The 19,276-nt window shown below is 33.5% G+C and overlaps 1 protein-coding gene across 2 annotated transcripts; it reads right to left on the bottom strand.

Annotated features, from left to right (window-relative positions):
- Positions 1-491: 491 nt before the first annotated feature.
- nab1a (NGFI-A binding protein 1a (EGR1 binding protein 1)) lies at positions 492-18,144 on the bottom strand. Of its 2 annotated transcripts, none has more exons than XM_051095061.1 (8): positions 17,889-18,144; positions 14,319-15,094; positions 13,657-13,790; positions 12,438-12,489; positions 9,684-9,803; positions 7,037-7,196; positions 6,789-6,932; positions 492-1,318 (listed from the first exon to the last, which is right to left on the bottom strand). In XM_051095061.1, exons 1-8 carry the CDS (start codon positions 18,058-18,060, stop codon positions 1,245-1,247), a joined length of 1,632 nt encoding a protein of 543 aa, XP_050951018.1. In that variant the 5' UTR covers positions 18,061-18,144; the 3' UTR covers positions 492-1,244. The 2 variants fall into 2 exon arrangements, with proteins under 2 accessions (XP_050951018.1, XP_050951019.1); XM_051095062.1 differs by lacking the exon at positions 17,889-18,144 and adding an exon at positions 17,718-17,882.
- Positions 18,145-19,276: the final 1,132 nt, after the last annotated feature.

Here is a 19,276-nt window from a genome sequence, read left to right as displayed (position 1 = left end):
AAAATACATACGATTTTTTACAAACTGTATGATTTAGTACGAGAAAGGTTGTACGAATTTGTATGAATTAACCACCTTGTCAAAAATATACAAATTGCAGTGAGATTGGGTTGGTATTATATGTAAGATATTAAATACTGAATCATAATTAATAATAAAATATTTATATTTAATATATCACTTAAATATTGTTTCATATTTTATTATATATTGGATTAAATATATTATTATAATTATTATGCGCTATTTTTGCAAAACTACTGCATATGACTTAATTCTCAAAAGCATTGAAATATAGTTTCCTCCCATCACAGAAGTAGTGTGAGTGAATGCAAAGTTTTTCAGGAAACGCAAAAGTTTTGCGAGAAGTGTCATGTTTTCTTTTCCATTATCAGGTTTCTATAGAAAACATTTCAGGATTTAGGTTTCCATATTTTAATTTTGAAAATTAAGAAAACACTTTTCCAAAAAATCAGAGAAAATTCGTGAACTGTTTTTTTCCAGTTTGGTTTTATTTGTAGAACAATTTCACAAAGACAAGATAAAGAGTGAAACACACAACAAATGTGCATAGAAATGACCAGAACGACGGATTAGCACAGCTAACTAACAAAATGCCCACGTGTGACGAAAAAAAGTTTGGAAACTTTTTATTTTTCTGAAAAATTACAGTCACAATGTAACAGTTAACGCTTAACGACAGCAATATCGTACGCTGAGAATAAGGCTAGAGTTGCTGGTAACAAACACACAATAAACTTTATTTCCTAGTACTAACATCGAAACTGACGCAATCGCAAAAACACGCAAAGCTAATTCTACATATTCAGTATGCTTTTACGCTAAGTTCATCCTCAACGACAAACTGGTACGAACAGATGAATGTCATCATTTAACCTTATCAACTAATCTAAGGACTACACAACTGTTTTCTACGAAACTCCAGTGTTTCCGTCGAATAACGAATATCTTAAATAAAAATAGTTACAAATAAGACATGCAATCAAATAAACAAACAGATTATGTACAGAAAGATGCACTCTTGGACAATTTCTCTGTGTACACCGACCGCAAGACATTCATGTTTCTTTTTTTGTTCTAAAATTAGAAATAAAAATAAATCTTAACAATTAAAAATCTAAATAAATGGATCTCTAGGCATTTACAGTTCGTAAGGCCACACAGTTTCAGTACTAAATCCACTGAGCAAACAAAACGCAGGTTTCACTTGGAGGCTGGAGATGTTATCTGGAGTCCTCTGGCTCTGATTTAATGGTCTTCTTGTCCAGAAGCCCGGGCTCCTTTTGAGACCCATTTTCTGAAATAAAAATATAAAAGTTTAGAATTCTTTCCAGTTTAACATGTATCTTCAATTCTAAAATGAGGCAACAGTCAAATCAAGCAGAAGAACAACAAATATTTACTCTCCCTCACGCTATCTAGACGGCAAGAAAAAAAAAACCCCAAAAAAACAAACAAACAAAAAAAAGCGTGGATCCAGGACTTAAGATGTTTAATAATATGGGAACTCCTCAATTTTTTTTTCTTCAAACTTCAGTTGTAAGATGAGGCAATAGTCAAATTATTAAGAACAACAAATATTTACTCCCCCTTAGGCCATCTAAGATGTAAATGAGTTTGTTTCTTCATCAGATTTGGAGAAATTCAACATTACATCACTTGCTGACCAATAGATCCATTGTAGTGAATGGGTGCCGTCAGAATGAAAGTCCAAACAGCTAATAAAAACATCTCAAGTAATCTGCATGACCAGTCCATCAATTAACATCTTGTGAAGAAAAAAGCATGTTTGTAAGAAACAAATTCATCATTAAGGCGTTTTAACTTAAACCCATCATTTTTGACCTAAATATAACTCCACAATTTAGAAGTCCATCTTCTGTTGCCTTTTCACATCAAGATCTACCAATATCTTTGTTTAGAGCTGTTGCTTTTGCCTGTTTCTGTTTGTAAACTATGCTTGACCTGTGCATATTTCACTCCTGATTCAGACGAAACCATACTTTTGAAGTTAAAAACATCTTAATGGACTTGTTTCTTATAAACATGGTCCTTTTCTCTTCACAAGATGTTAATTGATGGATTGGAGTCATGTTTTGGATCACTGTGATGTTTTTATTAGCTGTTTGGACTCTCACTCTGACGGCACCCATTTACTACAATGGATCCACTGGTGAGCAAGTGATGCAATGCTAAATTTCTACAAATCTGTTCCGCTGAAGAAACAAATCTTGGATGGCCTGAGGGTGAGTACATTCTTATTTTTGGGTGAACTGTTTCTTTAAATTGTATGTACACAGTAAAAAATAAATACATAAATATAATAATGGAGCATGTTTTACAAGTTAATATTTTCTTTCCATTTTCTACTAAAAATTGCAAAAGAACAACAAATATTTACTCTCCCTCAGGCTAAGATGTAAATGAGTTTGTTTTTTTAGCATTATATCACTTGCTCACCAATGGATCCATTGCAATGAATGGGTGCCGTCAGAATGAGAGTCTAAACAGCTGATAAAAACATCTGATAAAAATGACACCAGTCCATCAATTAACATCTTGTGAAGGAAAAAAGCTGCATGTTCGTAAGAAACCGTAATTTTCAGAGCTGTTTTTCTTGACTGTTTTTGTTTGTAAATGATGCTTGACCTGTGCATATTTCTCTCCTGATTCAGATGAAATAATGTATTTTTAGCCGGTCTGAAGTTAAAAACATCTTAATGATGGATTTGTTTCTTATAAATATGTGCTTTTTCTTTTCACAAGATGTTAACTGATGTTCTGGAGTCATGTTTTCGATCATTGTGATGTTTTTATCATCTGTTTGGACTCTCATTCTGATGGCACCCATTCACTGCAATGGATCAATTAATGCGCAAGTGATGCAATGCTAAATTTCTACAAATCTGTTCTTATGAAGAAACATCTAAATTTTTTATTTTTGGGTGAATTGTTTCTTAAAATCATATGTACCCAGTAAAAAAATAAATAAAAAATAACAATAAATAACAATAAAAGACAATAATGGAGCATATTTTACAAGTAAATATTTTCTTTCCACGTTCTACTAAAAATCATTTCTACACACTTTTTTCAGTGTTTCTTTTAAATTGTTTTAAAAACAATTAATCAAGAGTAAAAGTCCAAATTTAACGTGTATTGAATCTGCTTGCTTACATAAGATTAGACGGCAATAATAAAAAAAAATGCATGGAACCAAGATTCAAGAAGTTTAATAATATGGAAACTCCTCCATTTTTTTCTTCAAACTTCAGTTGTAAAATGAGGCAATAGTCAAATTATTAAGAACAACACATATTTACTCCCCCTTAGGCCAACAAACTCTAAATGAGTTTGTTTTTTCATCAGATTCGGAGAAATTTAGCATTACATCACTTGCTCACCAGTGGATCCACTGCAGTGAATGGGTGCCGTCAGAATGAGAGTCTAAACAGCTAAAAAAAAAAACATCTCAAGTAATCCACACGACTTCAGTCCATCAATTAACATCTGGTAAAGAAAAAAGCTGCATGTTTGTAAGAAACAAATCCAACATCCAGGCATTTTAACTTGAAACGTCATTTGGCCTAAATATGTTTTGGATCATTGTGATGTTTTTATCAGTTGTTTGGACTCTCATTCTGACGGCACCCATTCACTGCAATGGATCCACTGGTAAGCAAGTGATGCAATGCTAAATTTTTACAAATCTGTTCTGATGAAAAAATACATCTCGGATGACCTTAAGGGTGAGTGCATTTTTAGTACATTTTAATTTTTGGGTGAACTGTTTCTTTAAATTTTATGTACACAGTTAAAAATAAATAAGTAAAATAATGGAACATGTTATACAAGTAAACATTTTCTTATACTTTCTTTCTACTAAGCGTATTTTCTACACATTTTTTATGTTTCTGGTGCATTGTGTGGTTTTAAAAACAATTAATCAAAAGTAAAAGAGCAAATGATGCAGGACAAAAAATCCAACTTCATTTTTAACTGTCTCAATTCTCATAACAGTTTCACTCTGCTGGAATTTTCAACACATTTCAGTCGTTTCCAGTAAACAAACACCTCTCGTAAGAGCTTACGCCAAAATAAAAGATGGTACTTTTTAGTGTTTCAAATCTATGTCACCAAATTGACAGTTGAGGCTATTAAGCGTATTTTTCAGATATTCAAATCAGTTCAAAAGACCAGTGTGATCAGTAAATGACACTGATTGACATCAGGCTCTGCCCACATTGGGGCGGAAGAAAAACCCGAAACGTCAAAAAGACGAGTAAATCCTCACCCCCTTCCTCACCTACTCGCGGTGCACGAACGCAGCTTGCGCAGGCAGGTAGGAGTTTCAGAGAGAAAGTGTTACCTTCATCGAGGACATTTGCATGCAAGAGATTGCATATATTACAAAAAAGTTCTCTGAAGCTCTGTTGATACGTGTGTTACGTTGACACATCAGGGTTTAATGGAGTGGTGTAGGTGTCAATGTGCCAGGATGATACTGAGATAAACCTGTGCCAATCCAGGCTACAGCATGCATGCAAAAACAGGGTCCAACCAGAGCCATTTTAATCTGTATACAGCGTTTCTTCGCCGGTTCTTTAAAGATTAATGCTCTACCTAGACAGCATTTGAAGGTTGTTCCAAAATGTAGGCGGCAACATTACGCTGCCTTCAGAGATATCACGTTTTGGCCAAATTTGAAGGCAGAACCACACGTATGCTTAGTGAATAGTGTGGCAGTCCCAGAATGCATGTCGACTAGAGTAAAACGGCACCCTGTGTGTCGCCGGTCATAGATTATGCACGTTATTTAAGGACGTATGAACGCATAGTATAAATAGTAAATAAACAGTGATGTCCCTACTGAAAAATAAATATACTAAAATGTATTTAAAATACATTTATTCCATACTAAGTATACTACAAATGCATTTACATATCATGTACTTAATAAAAATATCCTGCAATTGCACATTTAGTACTAAACTGGTATATTTAAATAAATATAATTAATTAATAAAAAAGTATATTTGATTGTGCTAAAGTGGAACTATTGCAAGTATACTTTAGGTAATAACATCGGTCTTTAAGTGCAAAATATTTAAAGATCATACAATCCTCATCAATAGTGACATTAAAACACATTTTAGGCTTAATATTAATAAATTATTTCTTTGTGCACAAGTAGTACTCCAAATAAAGGTTAATTTTTATATCAGTAAGTCTCAAGCGATTTGTCAGTAAATACGCTAATTGACTTGAACTATAAAATAAATGCATTTTAAATCTATTACTTTTTTACTAGCGGTAATACTGCAAGAAAAACAGTATTGCAACTTTTCAATTTTTTATAAGTTTATATACACTATAAAATAGTAAATTTTATAAGTTTATATACACTATAAAACATTGGTAAGATTTTAAAATATTTAAGTCTTTTCTGCTCAAAAGCTGCATTTATTTGATTAAACATGCAGTAAAAAATGCAAAAATTGTGAAATATTATTACAATTTAAAATAAATATGTTCGATTTTAATATATTGTAAAATGTAATTTATTCTTGTCATGCAAACCTACATTTTTTGCATCATAACTCCAGTCTTTATTGCTCCATAATCGGAAATCATTCTAAAACGCTCATTTAGTTTTTAAGAAAAATTTCTTATGATTATCAGTGTTGATTTTTTAGTTTAAAAAAAAATAAATTTATTTGAAACAGAAATCTTAGGTCACAATGCAAAAATCTTTGCTGTCAATTTTGATTAATTTAATGCATCTTTGGTGAATAGAAATACTAATTTCTTTCAATCTACAGTAGGTTTTGGAACAAAAATCTAAGATTTTGATGTTATGTTACAGGTTCTTTGCATTCTAGGTTCTTTAAAGAACCTGTAAATAGCATGCTTTTTATAGAACTTTTTATAGAACAAACATTTTAAACAAACGTTTGAATGCAGTTCAAACAAGTTTGAAACAAAACTTCAAAGTAATTCAAAACTACATACAGAATTCTTTTAAAAAATAAACATTTTTAAAAGTTAAAACAGTTTAAAGAAAAAAAACTTTTGAAACTAACTTTCAAGTGCGTTTGAAACTAAACTTAAAAGATTCAAACTTTGTTTCCAAACATCGTTCAAGCAACTTTGATACAAACATTTTAAACATTGTTTAAAAAGTATTAAAGTTCAAAGTAATTTAAAAACAGTTTCAAATGTTAAAACAGTTGAAAGAAAAATGTTTTGAAACAGTTTCAAACACATTTGAAACTTTCAGACAAAACTAAAATCATTCAAACATACATTGTTTACAAACAAGCAATGCTGAAACAAATATTTTAAACACTGTTTATAAACCATTCAAACCAAGTTCAAACATGTTTAACATAAACTTTCAACTAGAGAATTAAGGGCCAGATTTACTAACAGCTTGCGCCAAAGCAAACCGTCTTTTGGCGTTAGAATAGTAGGATTTACTAAAGACACACAGTGAAGAATTAGCGCTGAAAAGGCCTTGACCTTATTAAATATGCATTTGTGGGACTTTCCCTTCCAGACGCAAAATTTATGGGAGGAGAGTATTAAAATGAATCACGCAACGTGATTTACTAATGTTTACGCTCGTCAAATTACTGGTATTTGCACCAATTTTTAACGCCCCAAAAAAACATGTCTTAAAGCAGCGGGAATTTGCACTGCTCTTGATAGATTGCACTGGTCATTATGGAATTATGTGAAGAACTCGTGTTTTTGTGAGTACTAACCTGTGGTTGCCGTCATTCTCTCTTCAGACGTTTGTTGGTTATGATGTCGTTCCTCTGCGTTTTGTTTGTGATGTCGTTTGAGCTCATTGGCCAATTGCCTGCCCAGCGGCACATCTGTTAGGCGCAAATTTAGGGGTCTCTCACCTGTATTTAAGGATAGAAAGTTGCGTAAACTCAACTACTGATACGAACAATTCCAACAAATGCTAAGCAATGGTAAGCAATAAAGGAGAGGAGGAAAAATGTACCAGAGAGATGTGAGAGGCTGCTGTTGCAGTGTTGAGCAGTGGGAGCGAGGTATTTCAGTGCCGCAGTTGGAATCCGCCAGTCCAACGATTTGAGTCTCTCTTGGACCGCAGCGTCACGCAAGAGCTCCACCTGCTTGGCCAACAGAGAGTCCAGCTGTACCTGAATTTGAGAAAATGTTTACAAAAAAAGGTTTTAAAAGCAAATATTTTTTTAAACTAACATTTTAAACACACATATATTCAAAAGAATGTTCCAAACTAAGTTCAAACAATCTAGCTTTTGAAGAAAACTTAAAACATTCAAATGAACATTGTTTCCAAACATAATCTAGTTCAAGCAACTAAAAAAAAATAAAACATTTTAAACACTGTTTAAAAAAATGAAATTCAGACAAGTTTGACATAAACTTTCAAAGCGCTTTCAAAGTTTTTGAAAAGTTTCAAAAAAATGTTCAAACAATGTTAAAACGAAGTTCAAACAAGTTTAAAATACACTTTCAAAGAAAACTTTAAAAATGTAAAACAGTCTAGGCCACTTTGTAAAACTTATAAAACAAACATTATTTTGTTCAAACAAGTTTAAAATAAACATTTAAAGTTTAAACTATTAGCTTTCAAAAAACATTTAAACACTTTCAAACAACGTTAAAACAAAGTTCATATAATTTCGAAAGTACCTTTCAAACAAAACTTAAAACATTAAAATCAGTCTAAGCAACCTTGAAACAAACTTTTTAAACAAACGTTGTTTAAAAAACAAAGTTCAAACAATTTTTAAATAAACTAAGTTTAAACTAAAAAGCTTTCAAAAATCTAAAAAAATGAAATTCAAACAAGTTTGACTTAAACTTTCAAAGCGCTTTCAAAGTTTTAAAAAAAATCTGAAAAGTTAAAAAAAAACATTTAAACAAAATTATATGAACTTTATTTTAACGTTGTTTGAAAATAAACCACATTAAAACAAGGTTTATATAATTTTGAAAGTAACTTTCAAACAAAACTTAAAACATTAAAATCACAGTAAGCAACTAATTCTAAAAAGCTTTCAAAACATTTGAACATTTTCAAACCATGTTAAAACGAGGTTCAAACAAGTTTGAAATAAACTTTCAAACAAAACTTAAAACACTAAAATCACAGTCTAAAACATTTCAAACAAACATATATTCAAAAGAATGTTTCAATTCAAACAAAGTTCAAACAACTTTGAATCTAACTTTTAAAGAAAACCTTAAACATTCAAATGAACATTGTTTCCAAACATACTCTAGTTCAAGCAACTTAAAAAAAACACATTTTAAAAACTGTTTAAAGAACTTAAATTCAAACAAGTTTGACATAAACTTTCAAAGCTCTTTCAAAGTTTTAAAACAATTCTGAAAAGTTAAAAAAAAAAACATTTCAACAAATATATGAACTTTCTAAATTCGATGAACTTTTTAACGTTGTTCGAAAATACATTTTAAAAACCATGTTAAAACAAAGTTAACATAATTTTAAAAGTAACTTTCAAACAAAACTTAAAACATTAAAATTACAATCTGAGCAAGTCTGAAAAACTTTTTAAACATTGTTTAAACAATTTTGAAAAAAACATTAAAAGTTTAAACTAAATTATAAACGCTTTCAAAACACATTTTAAACATTTTCAAACAATGTTAAAACGAAGTTCAAACTAGGTTAAAATAAACTTTCAAATAAAACTTAAACATTAAAATCACAGTCTACGCAACTTTGTAAAACTTATTAAACATTGTTTAAAAAACAAAGGTCAAACAAGTTTAAAATAAACATTCAAAGTTTAAACTAAATTCTAAAAAACTTTCAAAAAACATTTAAATATTTTCAAACCATGTTAAAACAAAGTTCATATAATTTCGAAAGCACCTTTCAAACTAAACTTAAAACATTAAAATCAGTCTAAGCAACCCTGAAACAAACTTTTTAAACAAACACTGTTTAAAAAACAGTTTAAACAATTTTTAAATAAACTAAGTTTAAACTAAATTCTAAAAATCTTCAAACAATGTTAAAACAAATATCATAAAATGTTAAACTTTACAAAACTTTAAACATTAAAAATAGTCTAAGACCTTTGCAACAAACTTTTTAAACAAACATTGTTTAAAAAACAAAGTTCAAACAAGTTTGAAATAAACTTTCAACGATCTTTGACAGAACATTTAAACGAATTCTTCTGGAATTTTCAAACGTTGAAACAAAGTAAAAATAACTTCTAAACAAAGAAACATTGTTTCCAAACATAGTTCAAGCAATTTTAAAACAAACATTTTAAACAAACATTGTTTAATAAACTTCAATGTAGTTTAAATGAGTTGTGTGAAACAAACTTTCAAACAAGTTTGAAACGTTCAAACAAAACTTAAAAATTCAAAAAAACTTTTAAAATTTAAAAGTTACCAAATATAGTTCAAGCAACGTTGAAACAAACATTTTAAACAAACTTAGTTTAAAAAACATTTAAATTAAGTTCAACCAAGTTTGAAATGAAGTTTTAACGTTTTTTTAAATTAACATTCAAACAATATTCTCCTGAAAATAAAAAAACAATGAGAAAACAGTTTAAACTATTTTGAAACTATCAGACAAACAAACATACGTTTTGTGGTACATCCACTCAAAATACCTGTAGACTATGTCTGATTGTCTCCTCTCCTTTAGATTTAGCGATTGCTAGCTGCTCTTTCACCGTCTCCTGACGCGTATGAAGAACGTGAAGGGCCTCCTGTAGATCGTAGACCCCATCCTAAGAGAAAAGGAGAAAAAGTGAAAGAAAAAGATGAGCTCATTGAAACTTTCAATAAAATTAGCTGAGACTGAAGTGAGACCCTGAAGTGTATCTTCATGATGGCTTCGTTTATTTGCATCCCTGGTGCAACCATGACATTTGCACAAATGGAGAAAGCTGTTAGCACAAACTGAGTCATCACATCTGTAGTCCACAGTGCCTGAGGAGGTAAGTCACGCTGCTGCAGAGATGAACCATCCGAATAATCATATTTTATACTTTTGTAGCATTTACTCCCACCCCAAAAACTCCACTTATAATGTCATTCAAGGTTTTTGCACTAAAAATTTTTTTATTAATTAGTTCATGACCATTTTCCATCCTGTCTCTGAACCAAGAGACACACAATTACGCAAGCAAAGACCAAATATTTGGTAAACAGTTCTTTGCATAATATAGTAATGCATATAAAATTTGTTGTATGAAAATATACTGCTTAAATCTATGTGTTATATAAATATAAAACCATTTAAAAACCAAAGCTCATTGACCTCAACTATAAAGGAAATACTAAGGCTAATCAAATATACTATTTTATTTTTAAATAGGAGGCATAAAATCCTGAATATTTTGTGTAAGCTGTTTATAAAACCATTCAAATTTTATTTTATTATTAAAATTATATTTACTTTTTGTGAGTTTTGGAGGCATAAAATCCTAAATATTTTGTGTAAGCTGTTTATAAATTTATTCAAAAACACCAAAGCTCAAATACAATAGATCAGCAACATAAATACAGTATTTTATTTCTGAATATTAAACTAATACTTATATATATATTTTTTTTTTTAATTTGGATGCATGAAATACAAAGGAAAAAATCTGGTTCATAAAAACATTTTCAACTATTTTAAATCCATAAAGCTCATTGATATCAAACGTAAAAAGAAAAATAGTATTTTATTTTTTTATTTAAATTTAGTATTTTTTAGATCTTAAATGCATAAAATATTGAAGAATGATTTCTGTGTAAACTGTTTATAAAACCATGTTAAAAGCAAAGCTTACTGACGTCAAATATAAAGGAAATAGTAAAGTTAGGTAAAAGAGTATTTTATTTTTACATTTTATATTTATTGTAAAAATTATATTTACATTTTTTGAGTTTTGGATGCATGAAATCCTAAAGATTTTTGTGTAAACTGTTCATAAAACCATGTTAAAACCAAAGCTCACTGACCTCAGATATAAATATAAAATAAGTATAGAATTTTATTTTAAAATTGTAATTTATTATAAAAAATATATTTACTTTTTGGAGTTTTGGATGCATAAAATCTTAAAGATTTTCATGTAACCTGTTTATTAAAACAGCCCAAAAGCTCAAATATAAAAGATCCAGCTACATAAATACAATATTTAATTTGTGAATATTAAACAAATATTTATAACTTTTTTATTTGGATGCATAAAATCCCAAGGAAAAATTTTCCATAAAAACATTTTAAACCATTTTAAATCTATAAAACCCGTTGACATCAAATGAAAATAGTACAGTATACTAAAGCTTAAGAAATATAGTATTTTATGTTTAAGTTTTAAATTTAATATTAAAGCAGTAAGTACTTTTTTAGGTCTTAAACGCATAAAATTCTGAAGAATCATACATTTGTGTGTACATTTTTTATACAACCATTTTAAAACCATTTAAGTCAAATAAAAGAGTCATAGTGAAGCTTAGTTTTTAATATACCGGTAGTTTAATATATGTTTTAGCTTTTTTTATTTAAGTTTAGTATTTGAATATTTTTAGTCACTGTTGGATTCTTGAAATGATTTGGTCCATGTGCAATGTGCCAAAGTTCCTGTTTGTCTCTAACCAGTATTTTTGTTGTTATTCTAACAGATCTGCCATTGTCACCTCTGAACGAATTTTCACTTCGTGTCGCCCCTTGACAACCTCCGCATTTTCCTCTGAGGTCATCACACATGTGTGTGTGTGTGTGTGTGTGTGTGTGTGTGTGTGTCCATATATGACGTTAGACTCAGGCAGAGACAGCCACAGCCATGCGTGGGTAATTCAGTAAGCACCCACAGGATGATGTCAATTATGTGTTTCAGTCCACTGTGTACTTCTCCGCCTGTGCGAATGAATGATTGCACGTTTGTGCGCTAAGCTCTTCTTTATCCAGAGAACCCCACGAAAACAACTTCCGTTAAAAACAAGCTAAAATCGATCACAGAGTTTTAATTTGACGTCTTGAGAGCTTTGTTTGCAACGGTTTTGTTGACTTAGAAGCCCCACGGAGCTAGGAAAACAACGATAGCATTTACTTTTAGATGTTCACCCAGAGGCCCAACCCGTCACTCATGGGAAAAGCTGTGTGAATGCGACATTTCGGAGTGAATCATGACAGTAATTACTCTCCAGAGATTATTAACAGAGAGAGTGCACACACAAACACAGCGCTAATTCACACACAACGGGAAGGCGGCTGGCAATAAATATCATGACAGGAATGCAAAACTAATAAAGAAGTCTCGAGAAACCACCTGGAGCTCGAAATGATTGCAAAGCTGCGGCGTCTCATGCAAATAAAGCAATTTGTCACAGTGGGGTTTATGAATATGAACTGAATCTACAGAACTTACTTCAGATTTGATCCTCTTGGGAGATGGTTCATCTTCGTCGCCGCAGTGGGACCTGCAATGAAGATGTATTTTGAGCTTCCTACTTATTTTTAAACGGTAGGACTTCTCAATTAAATAACAAAAACTAGTGGAAGTACTAAATAGCTGACATGTGCAAACAGATGCTCTTTATACACTACCAGTCAAAAGTTTTTGAACAGTAAGATTCTCTCTTGCTTACCAAGCTTGCATTTATTTGATCTAAAGTACAGCAAAAACACTAAAATTCTAAAATATTTTTACTATTTAAAAAAACTCTTTTCTATTTGAATATATTTTAAAATGTAATTTATTCCTGTGATTGCAAAGCTGAATTTTCAGCATCGTTACTCCAGTCTTCAGTGTCACATGATCCTTCAGAAATCATTCTAATATGCTGATTTGCTGTTCAAGAAACATTTATTATTATTATCAATATTTAAAACAGTTGAATAAATTTTTTCAGGATTCTTTGATGAATAGAAAAATTCAAAGATCACCATTTATCTGAAATAAAAAGCTTTTGTAACATTATACGCTATACCATTCAAAAGCTTGGAACATTTTTTGGGAAAGAGATGATAGAAATTAATACTTTTATTTAGCAAGGACGCTTTAAATTGATCAAAAGTGATGATGAAGACATTTATAATGTTAATGTTTCTATTTCAGACAAATGTTCTTCTGAACTTTCTATTCATGAAAGAAACTTGAAAAAATTCTACTAATATATATATATGTATTTTTTTTTTTTTTTTTTGAGCAGCAAATCAGAATATTAGATCATTTGACTGGAGTAAAAATATTTAAAAATGTACTGTTTTTGCTGTAGTTTGGATCAAATAAATGCAGACTTGGTGAGCAGAAGAGACTTCTTTAAAAAACATTAAACATCTTACTGTTCAAAAACTTTTGACTGGTACTGTATGAACAAATAAAGACCACGAAAAGTGTCTAAAAACCAAAAACTTGAAGCAAAAAAGCCTTTGTGAATGTACATTTAGTAACGTGACATTTGCAAATGCTAGTTGATTTTTAAAAATTTGTTGTTATTGAACAAAAAAATATTCTTGTTTGTCCACTAAAATGCTCTTTAGATTGAGAACGTTCCTCACCCAATATTCCTGGCTACTATTTAAACAAAACAACTGTAACAACTGTTTTTCTATAGAATCAAAAATTGAAAAGAATTGCGTCTTACCTGCTGCTTCTGCGGTTGTATTTGTAAGTAACTTCGCGTGAAATCTGCCTGGCCAGTGAGAAAAGTTCATCTCTTCGGGTCAGCAGCGACAGATCTTTCATGCACAGTTGAGCAGATGCTTCATTGACCGTTAGCTACGCAAAAAAAGAACCAATGAAAATATCAATCGTTTAGTTTACACTCTTCAAAAATAAAAGTTCCAAAAAGAACGATTCGCGAAAAGTTCTTGAAGCAACCATTATGAAAAAGAACTTCTAAAGGTAAAAGGTCAATCAGTGACAATAAAACCTTTGTTTTCGAAGAGATAGTTCACCCAAAAATCGATAATGGTAGAAGATGTAATTTGGAGGAGAATAATTTTTCTTGGCGGACAAAAAGTATTCTCGTAGCTTCGTAAAATTATGGTTGAACCACTGATGTCACATGGACTGTTGCCCCGATGTCCTTACTACTTTTCTGGGCCTGGGAACATTTCGGTTGCATTGCTGTTTACGCAGGGTGAGAAAGTTCTCAGATTTCATCAAAAATATCTTAATTTGTGTTCTGAAGATGAACAAAGGTCTTACAGCTTTGGAACGACATGAGGGTGAGTAATTAATGACTGAATTTTAATTTTTGGGCAACTATCCCGACTTTGCATCTACCAGAAGAGACAAACCTACCTCGTGCATCGTAAGCTGTCGCCCGTCCCGCCTCTTAGAATCGAACCGCCCGTAGATGGCGCTGTATTTCCGAATCTCCGCCTCCTTCTGTGGATCATCTTCGCTCATCTCGCAGATGTGGCCGATCATCTTGCTGAGCTTCTTATTGGCGCGAATGTGTTCTTTGACTTCCATGGGGACGCTCTTGGGCAACGTCTGGGCTAGTCGCTCTACGCACTCTGTCACGCACTGGACGGCGGCAGAATCGAGAACGTCGAGAGCATCGTGAGGTGAACATGGAGAACAGGCTCCAGACGGAGATAGACTATGCTCGCTCTCGCTTCCCCAAAAACGACTCTCGCTAGCCCCTTGTAGAGGAGAGCACCCTGGCGTCCCGTCCCTGCTGAGATCCAGTCTTCCAGGACTGGGGCTTGTGGGTAATAACGCCCTGGGAACCGCAAGCTGGTTCTGTTGCCCATTGTTGTGGGAACCTTCGGGTAGCTTGTATACCGGTATACTGCAAACGGGAAGAGAGGTCAAGGGTTGGTTGAAGATGGAAGGGTTGGTGACCCAATCCCGTAGAGCCTTCTGGAGTCTTCGAACGTGAAGGGGTTTGGTCGCCATTCCGACAAGGGCCATAATCTCGAGGAACTCTTCCTCGCCAGCCTCACAGAGCTGTTGCACATCATCACCACCCTGCTGGATGAAGGCTTCGTAGTAGCAGAGCAAGTTGGCCTTCTGCAGGATTCGGTACAGTTGCAGCTCGCCCAAGGAACGTGGCAGGAGCACTGACATGGCTATAAATGCAAACACAAAGCGTTATCATTTCAAGAAAGTCACCATGAAGCAATTAGTCTCCACTTTTAATGTACTTTTATAGAAGAACCATTTTTGGTTCCCCAAAGAACCTTTCTTACCCATTTCCACCAAGGCAGTTCAAAGTGCTGGCTTGCAGCCAGAGCCTAGTTTCAAATTGGTTCTTTGTCTTTCGACACCCAAAGCACCAGCTTAGAACCAGGAAAAGTGGTTCGTAAGTAGCACCAAAACATTGCTGGTCTAGAAGTAAGAACCGCTTCTGTCAGGGGCTAATGCCAGGGTTTCCGTGACCAACAAGACGAAGAGCAGCTTTTGAAACAGCAGCTAAACATAAACATGTTGGATTCGCCTTGTTTGGATGCCGCTGCAGGTTTGCAAAGCCTTTGTTGATATTAGGCTTTTTTGGGATGTGTTGGCGCTGTGCAGACCGCTCGACGTGTGGTGTTGAAGTACCACGAGAGCAATTCTACAGCTTAAATCAGGGGAGCCCAAACTCAGTCCAGGAGGGCCAATGTCCTACAGCTAGTTTTGCTCCAACTAGCCTCAACACACCTAGCAGGAAGTCTCTAGTATGCCTAGTAAGAGCTTGATTAGCTGGTTCAGGTGTGTCTAACTGGAGTTACACAAAGCTTTCTTTACACAAAGCGTAGGAACTGGAAAGGTTCTTTAAGGAACCTAAAGCGGTTCTTCTATGGCAGGGGAGCCCAAACTCTGTCCTGGATGGCTCCTGTCCTGTAGAATTTAGCGTCAACCCCAATTAGACACCTGAACCAGCTAATCAAGCTCTTACTAGGCATACTAGAAATTTCCCAACAGGTGTGGCCTTTCAGGCCTATCTACGGCATAGCAGCGAAAACCCCTTCCAGAACCTTCATTTTTGGAAAAATCATTGCCAAAACTTTTGGAGAGAACATTTTATGGACTGTCCAAGGCTATAACAACAAAATAAAAAATTAACAAAAAAAAAAAGAGCAATGCCATAGAACAACTATTTTAGGTTCCCCAAAGAACCTGTCAGTGAACAGCTCTTAGAAGAACATTTAAGTTTTCTAAACAGTCTTTTTGCAGTATAAAGAATCTTTCATGGATGTTAAAGATTCTTCATGGATTCATAGCCATGACAGTAAAGAATCTTTATTTTTAAGGGTTTGTGAAGCTGATGTGTTTTTGTTTGCATCTCCAGTAATGGAGAGTGACATCAACAGAAGCTTCTTTACTAGTTTCAGTGGTTTGATGAAGAACCTTTAACATCCATGGAAGCTTTCCATTGCACAACAGCTTCTTTATAGTGGAAACGGTTCTTCAGATTATTACAATGTTCTTTACACAAAAAAAACCCTAAAATAGTTCTTGCACAGCATTGCTGCGAAAACCTCTTCCAGAACCTTTAGTTTTATGAGTGAAGAGCATTTATCCATCTCTTGTTGACCATATAATTAAGCTTAGACCATATAATTACACAAAACTTTTAGAGTGAACATTTTATGGACTGCCCAAGGCTACAGTATATAACAACAAAATAACAAAAAAAATGTGATAATTCTGACCCTGGACCACAAAACCATAAGTCATAAGTAGCACAGGAATATTTGTAGCAATAGCCAACAAACCGCTGTATGGGTCAGAAAAAAGCGTTTTTTCTTTTATGCCAAAAATCATCAAGATATTAAGTAAAAAACAGGTTCCAAGAATATATTTTGTAAATTTCCTACCGTAAATATATATAAACTTCACATGCATTGCTAAGAACGTCATTTGGACAACTTCAAAGGCGATTTTCTCAATATTTAGATTTTTTTGCACCCTCAGATTCCAGATGTTCAATAGTTGTATCTCGGGCAATTATTGTCCTATACTAACAAACCATAAATCAACAGAAAGCTTATTTATTCAGATGCATAAATCTCAATTTCCAAAAATGTACCCTTATGACTGGTTTTGTGGCTCAGGGTCATATATTTCAACTTTGACAGGAATGAAAACAAAGCTGTGAGGGATAGAAATACAGTTTGTTCAATGCATGACAACTGATTAGCTGATGAAACATCCTTCCAACAAAACTTTCAGCAAACAAAACCTCTAAAAACACTTTTAAAATTGTGAAAATTACACAATCTAGTGGCAGTACACAGTTTTCAATAATCTAAAATTCAGTCAGCCCTAAGGTCTATACATCACTTCACACAACTTGTAAACTTTCAGTGCATTCAACGCTCAAACTGGACACGAGAATCCTGCATTTACAAAAACTGGAAATCAATGCAGTCGCTGCCCAACTCTTCAACTGAAAACGAATGACCTATCAATTTATCTAATGTTTACAGTAAGCAGTAAAAAGATGTTTACATCTGCATTTTAACATTGTTGTTTTAACATTATAAAAAAAATTCTACACTTTTCTATTAAAGCAGTTATTTAGCATTTGTTTTTATTCCAATTGACTTCATTTAAACCTCAAGTGCACATAGGTAAGGTTCAAACCCATTAACCCGATCTTTCACCATTACACCACATTTAAATGCAATTGCGAATAACCTGTCACACATAAGTTGCAAACACAGCTGTGTTCTCCACAGAAACACGGACAGGTTCCTAGAAACTCACCTGAGAAGATCTCAAAACTATTGCTTCACATGCACCTGGGAATCTCTATGACATCAAAGCATGCAAATAACTCGGATATTGAGTCTACATACACGCAACTAGGTCAAATCATCTTGCTTCGATTGCACGTCTATGTATTAAACGTTTATATTAGTCCTCGGGTTGACGTACCTCTCTTTCGCAGCTGGTGCGCCCGACTACTCCCGGTGCTCGCCGCTGTCTCGAGGCAGCGCTCCGCCTCTTGCACAGGAGAGAAAGCGCGTTGAAGGCTCATCTGTGCTGTCTCTCTCTCTCGCACTCTTTCTCTCTGTCTTGTGCGGGGATATTCCGATGTAAGCTGCATTGCTCTCTCACTCCCACGCGCAGGTTTGACGCAAATCCTCGCGTGGGCGGTGCTGAGCGCGTGGGACGGAGTACCGAGAGAGAAACAGAGAAGACCTAAACGGTCACACAGGGTAAAACACACATTCATGATGACATATTGAAAAATATTAATCTGTAATACAGTGTTTTTTTTCGTCATGAACCCACACAGCCTTCAGTACAGCATATGCGTGTTTTTGTGGCGGCCATGTTCATACATGTAAATAAGGGAACCCCGGGAAAGTTGGCGCACTTTTTACTACAGTAAATGTTTATCATGGTTAGGTAGGTTTGGTTTTGATAGTCAGTTTCAGCGTAAATACATCCTTGAATGACGGTTTTCGGTGTTGTAGTTCAGTCAAAGATTAAAATATGATGAAATTTTACTCACCCTCAGGTCATACAAGACGTAGATGAATTTGCTTCTTCACGAAACAGATTTGGAGAAATTTAGCATTACGTCACTTGCTCATCAATGGATCTTCTGCAGTGAATGGGTGCCGTCAAAATGAAAGTCAGCTGATTTAAAACATGATAATAATAAGAAATCCAAAGGACTCCAGGCTGTCAATAAACGTCCTATGAAGCGAAAAGCTGCGCTTTTGTAAATAACAAATTTATCATTATGGTGTTTTAAGTTGCTTTTAGCCAAAAGAGTCAATAATCTGACGCTTCCTACGATTAAAAAGTCCATCCGCTGTTGTCTTCTAACATCAAAATCCATCCATATATTTGTTTAAAATAGTTTTGGACTGTTTTCACTTGTAAATGGTTCTTAATCTGTCCATATATTTCTCTCCTGATTCAGCCCGGCAGGCACTGGACGTCTATGTAACGTCAGGTTGATGTTGGACATGATGTCGGACAGACGTTGCATTTTGGTTGAGAATGAAAATCGTCAGTATTTGACGTCAATTTGACGCTGACTTAATGTTGGATTTTGGTTCCACGACCTAAAAACAACAAAATATCAACGTCAGCTGACATTGGTATTGGACATCAATTTAACGTTGACATTAAACGTTGAATTTACATTGAATTTTGGTCAGCCGATGTCGCAACCGAAATTTAACCAAATGTGACCCTGGACCACAAAACCAGTCATAAGGGTCCATTTTTCAAAACTGAGATTTGTACATCATCTGAAACCTGAATAAATAAGCTTTCCATGAATGTATGGTTTGTTGGGATTGGAC

This window comes from Labeo rohita, chromosome 22 (assembly GCF_022985175.1).
Source record: "Labeo rohita strain BAU-BD-2019 chromosome 22, IGBB_LRoh.1.0, whole genome shotgun sequence".
In the NCBI taxonomy this organism is placed as follows: Eukaryota; Metazoa; Chordata; class Actinopteri; order Cypriniformes; family Cyprinidae; genus Labeo; species Labeo rohita.
This window is presented reverse-complemented; position numbering and strand designations above follow the sequence as displayed.

Coding starts and splice junctions, on each gene's coding strand:
- nab1a (XM_051095061.1), bottom strand. CDS start 18,060: ATGCAGCTTACATCGGAATATCCCCGCACAAGACAGAGAGAAAGAGTG. Junction 7,197..9,683: donor CAATCAGACATAGTCTACAG/GTATTTTGAGTG, acceptor TCTCAAATTCAG/GTACAGCTGGACTCTCTGTT. Junction 1,319..6,788: donor GAGAATGACGGCAACCACAG/GTTAGTACTCAC, acceptor TTTTTATTTCAG/AAAATGGGTCTCAAAAGGAG.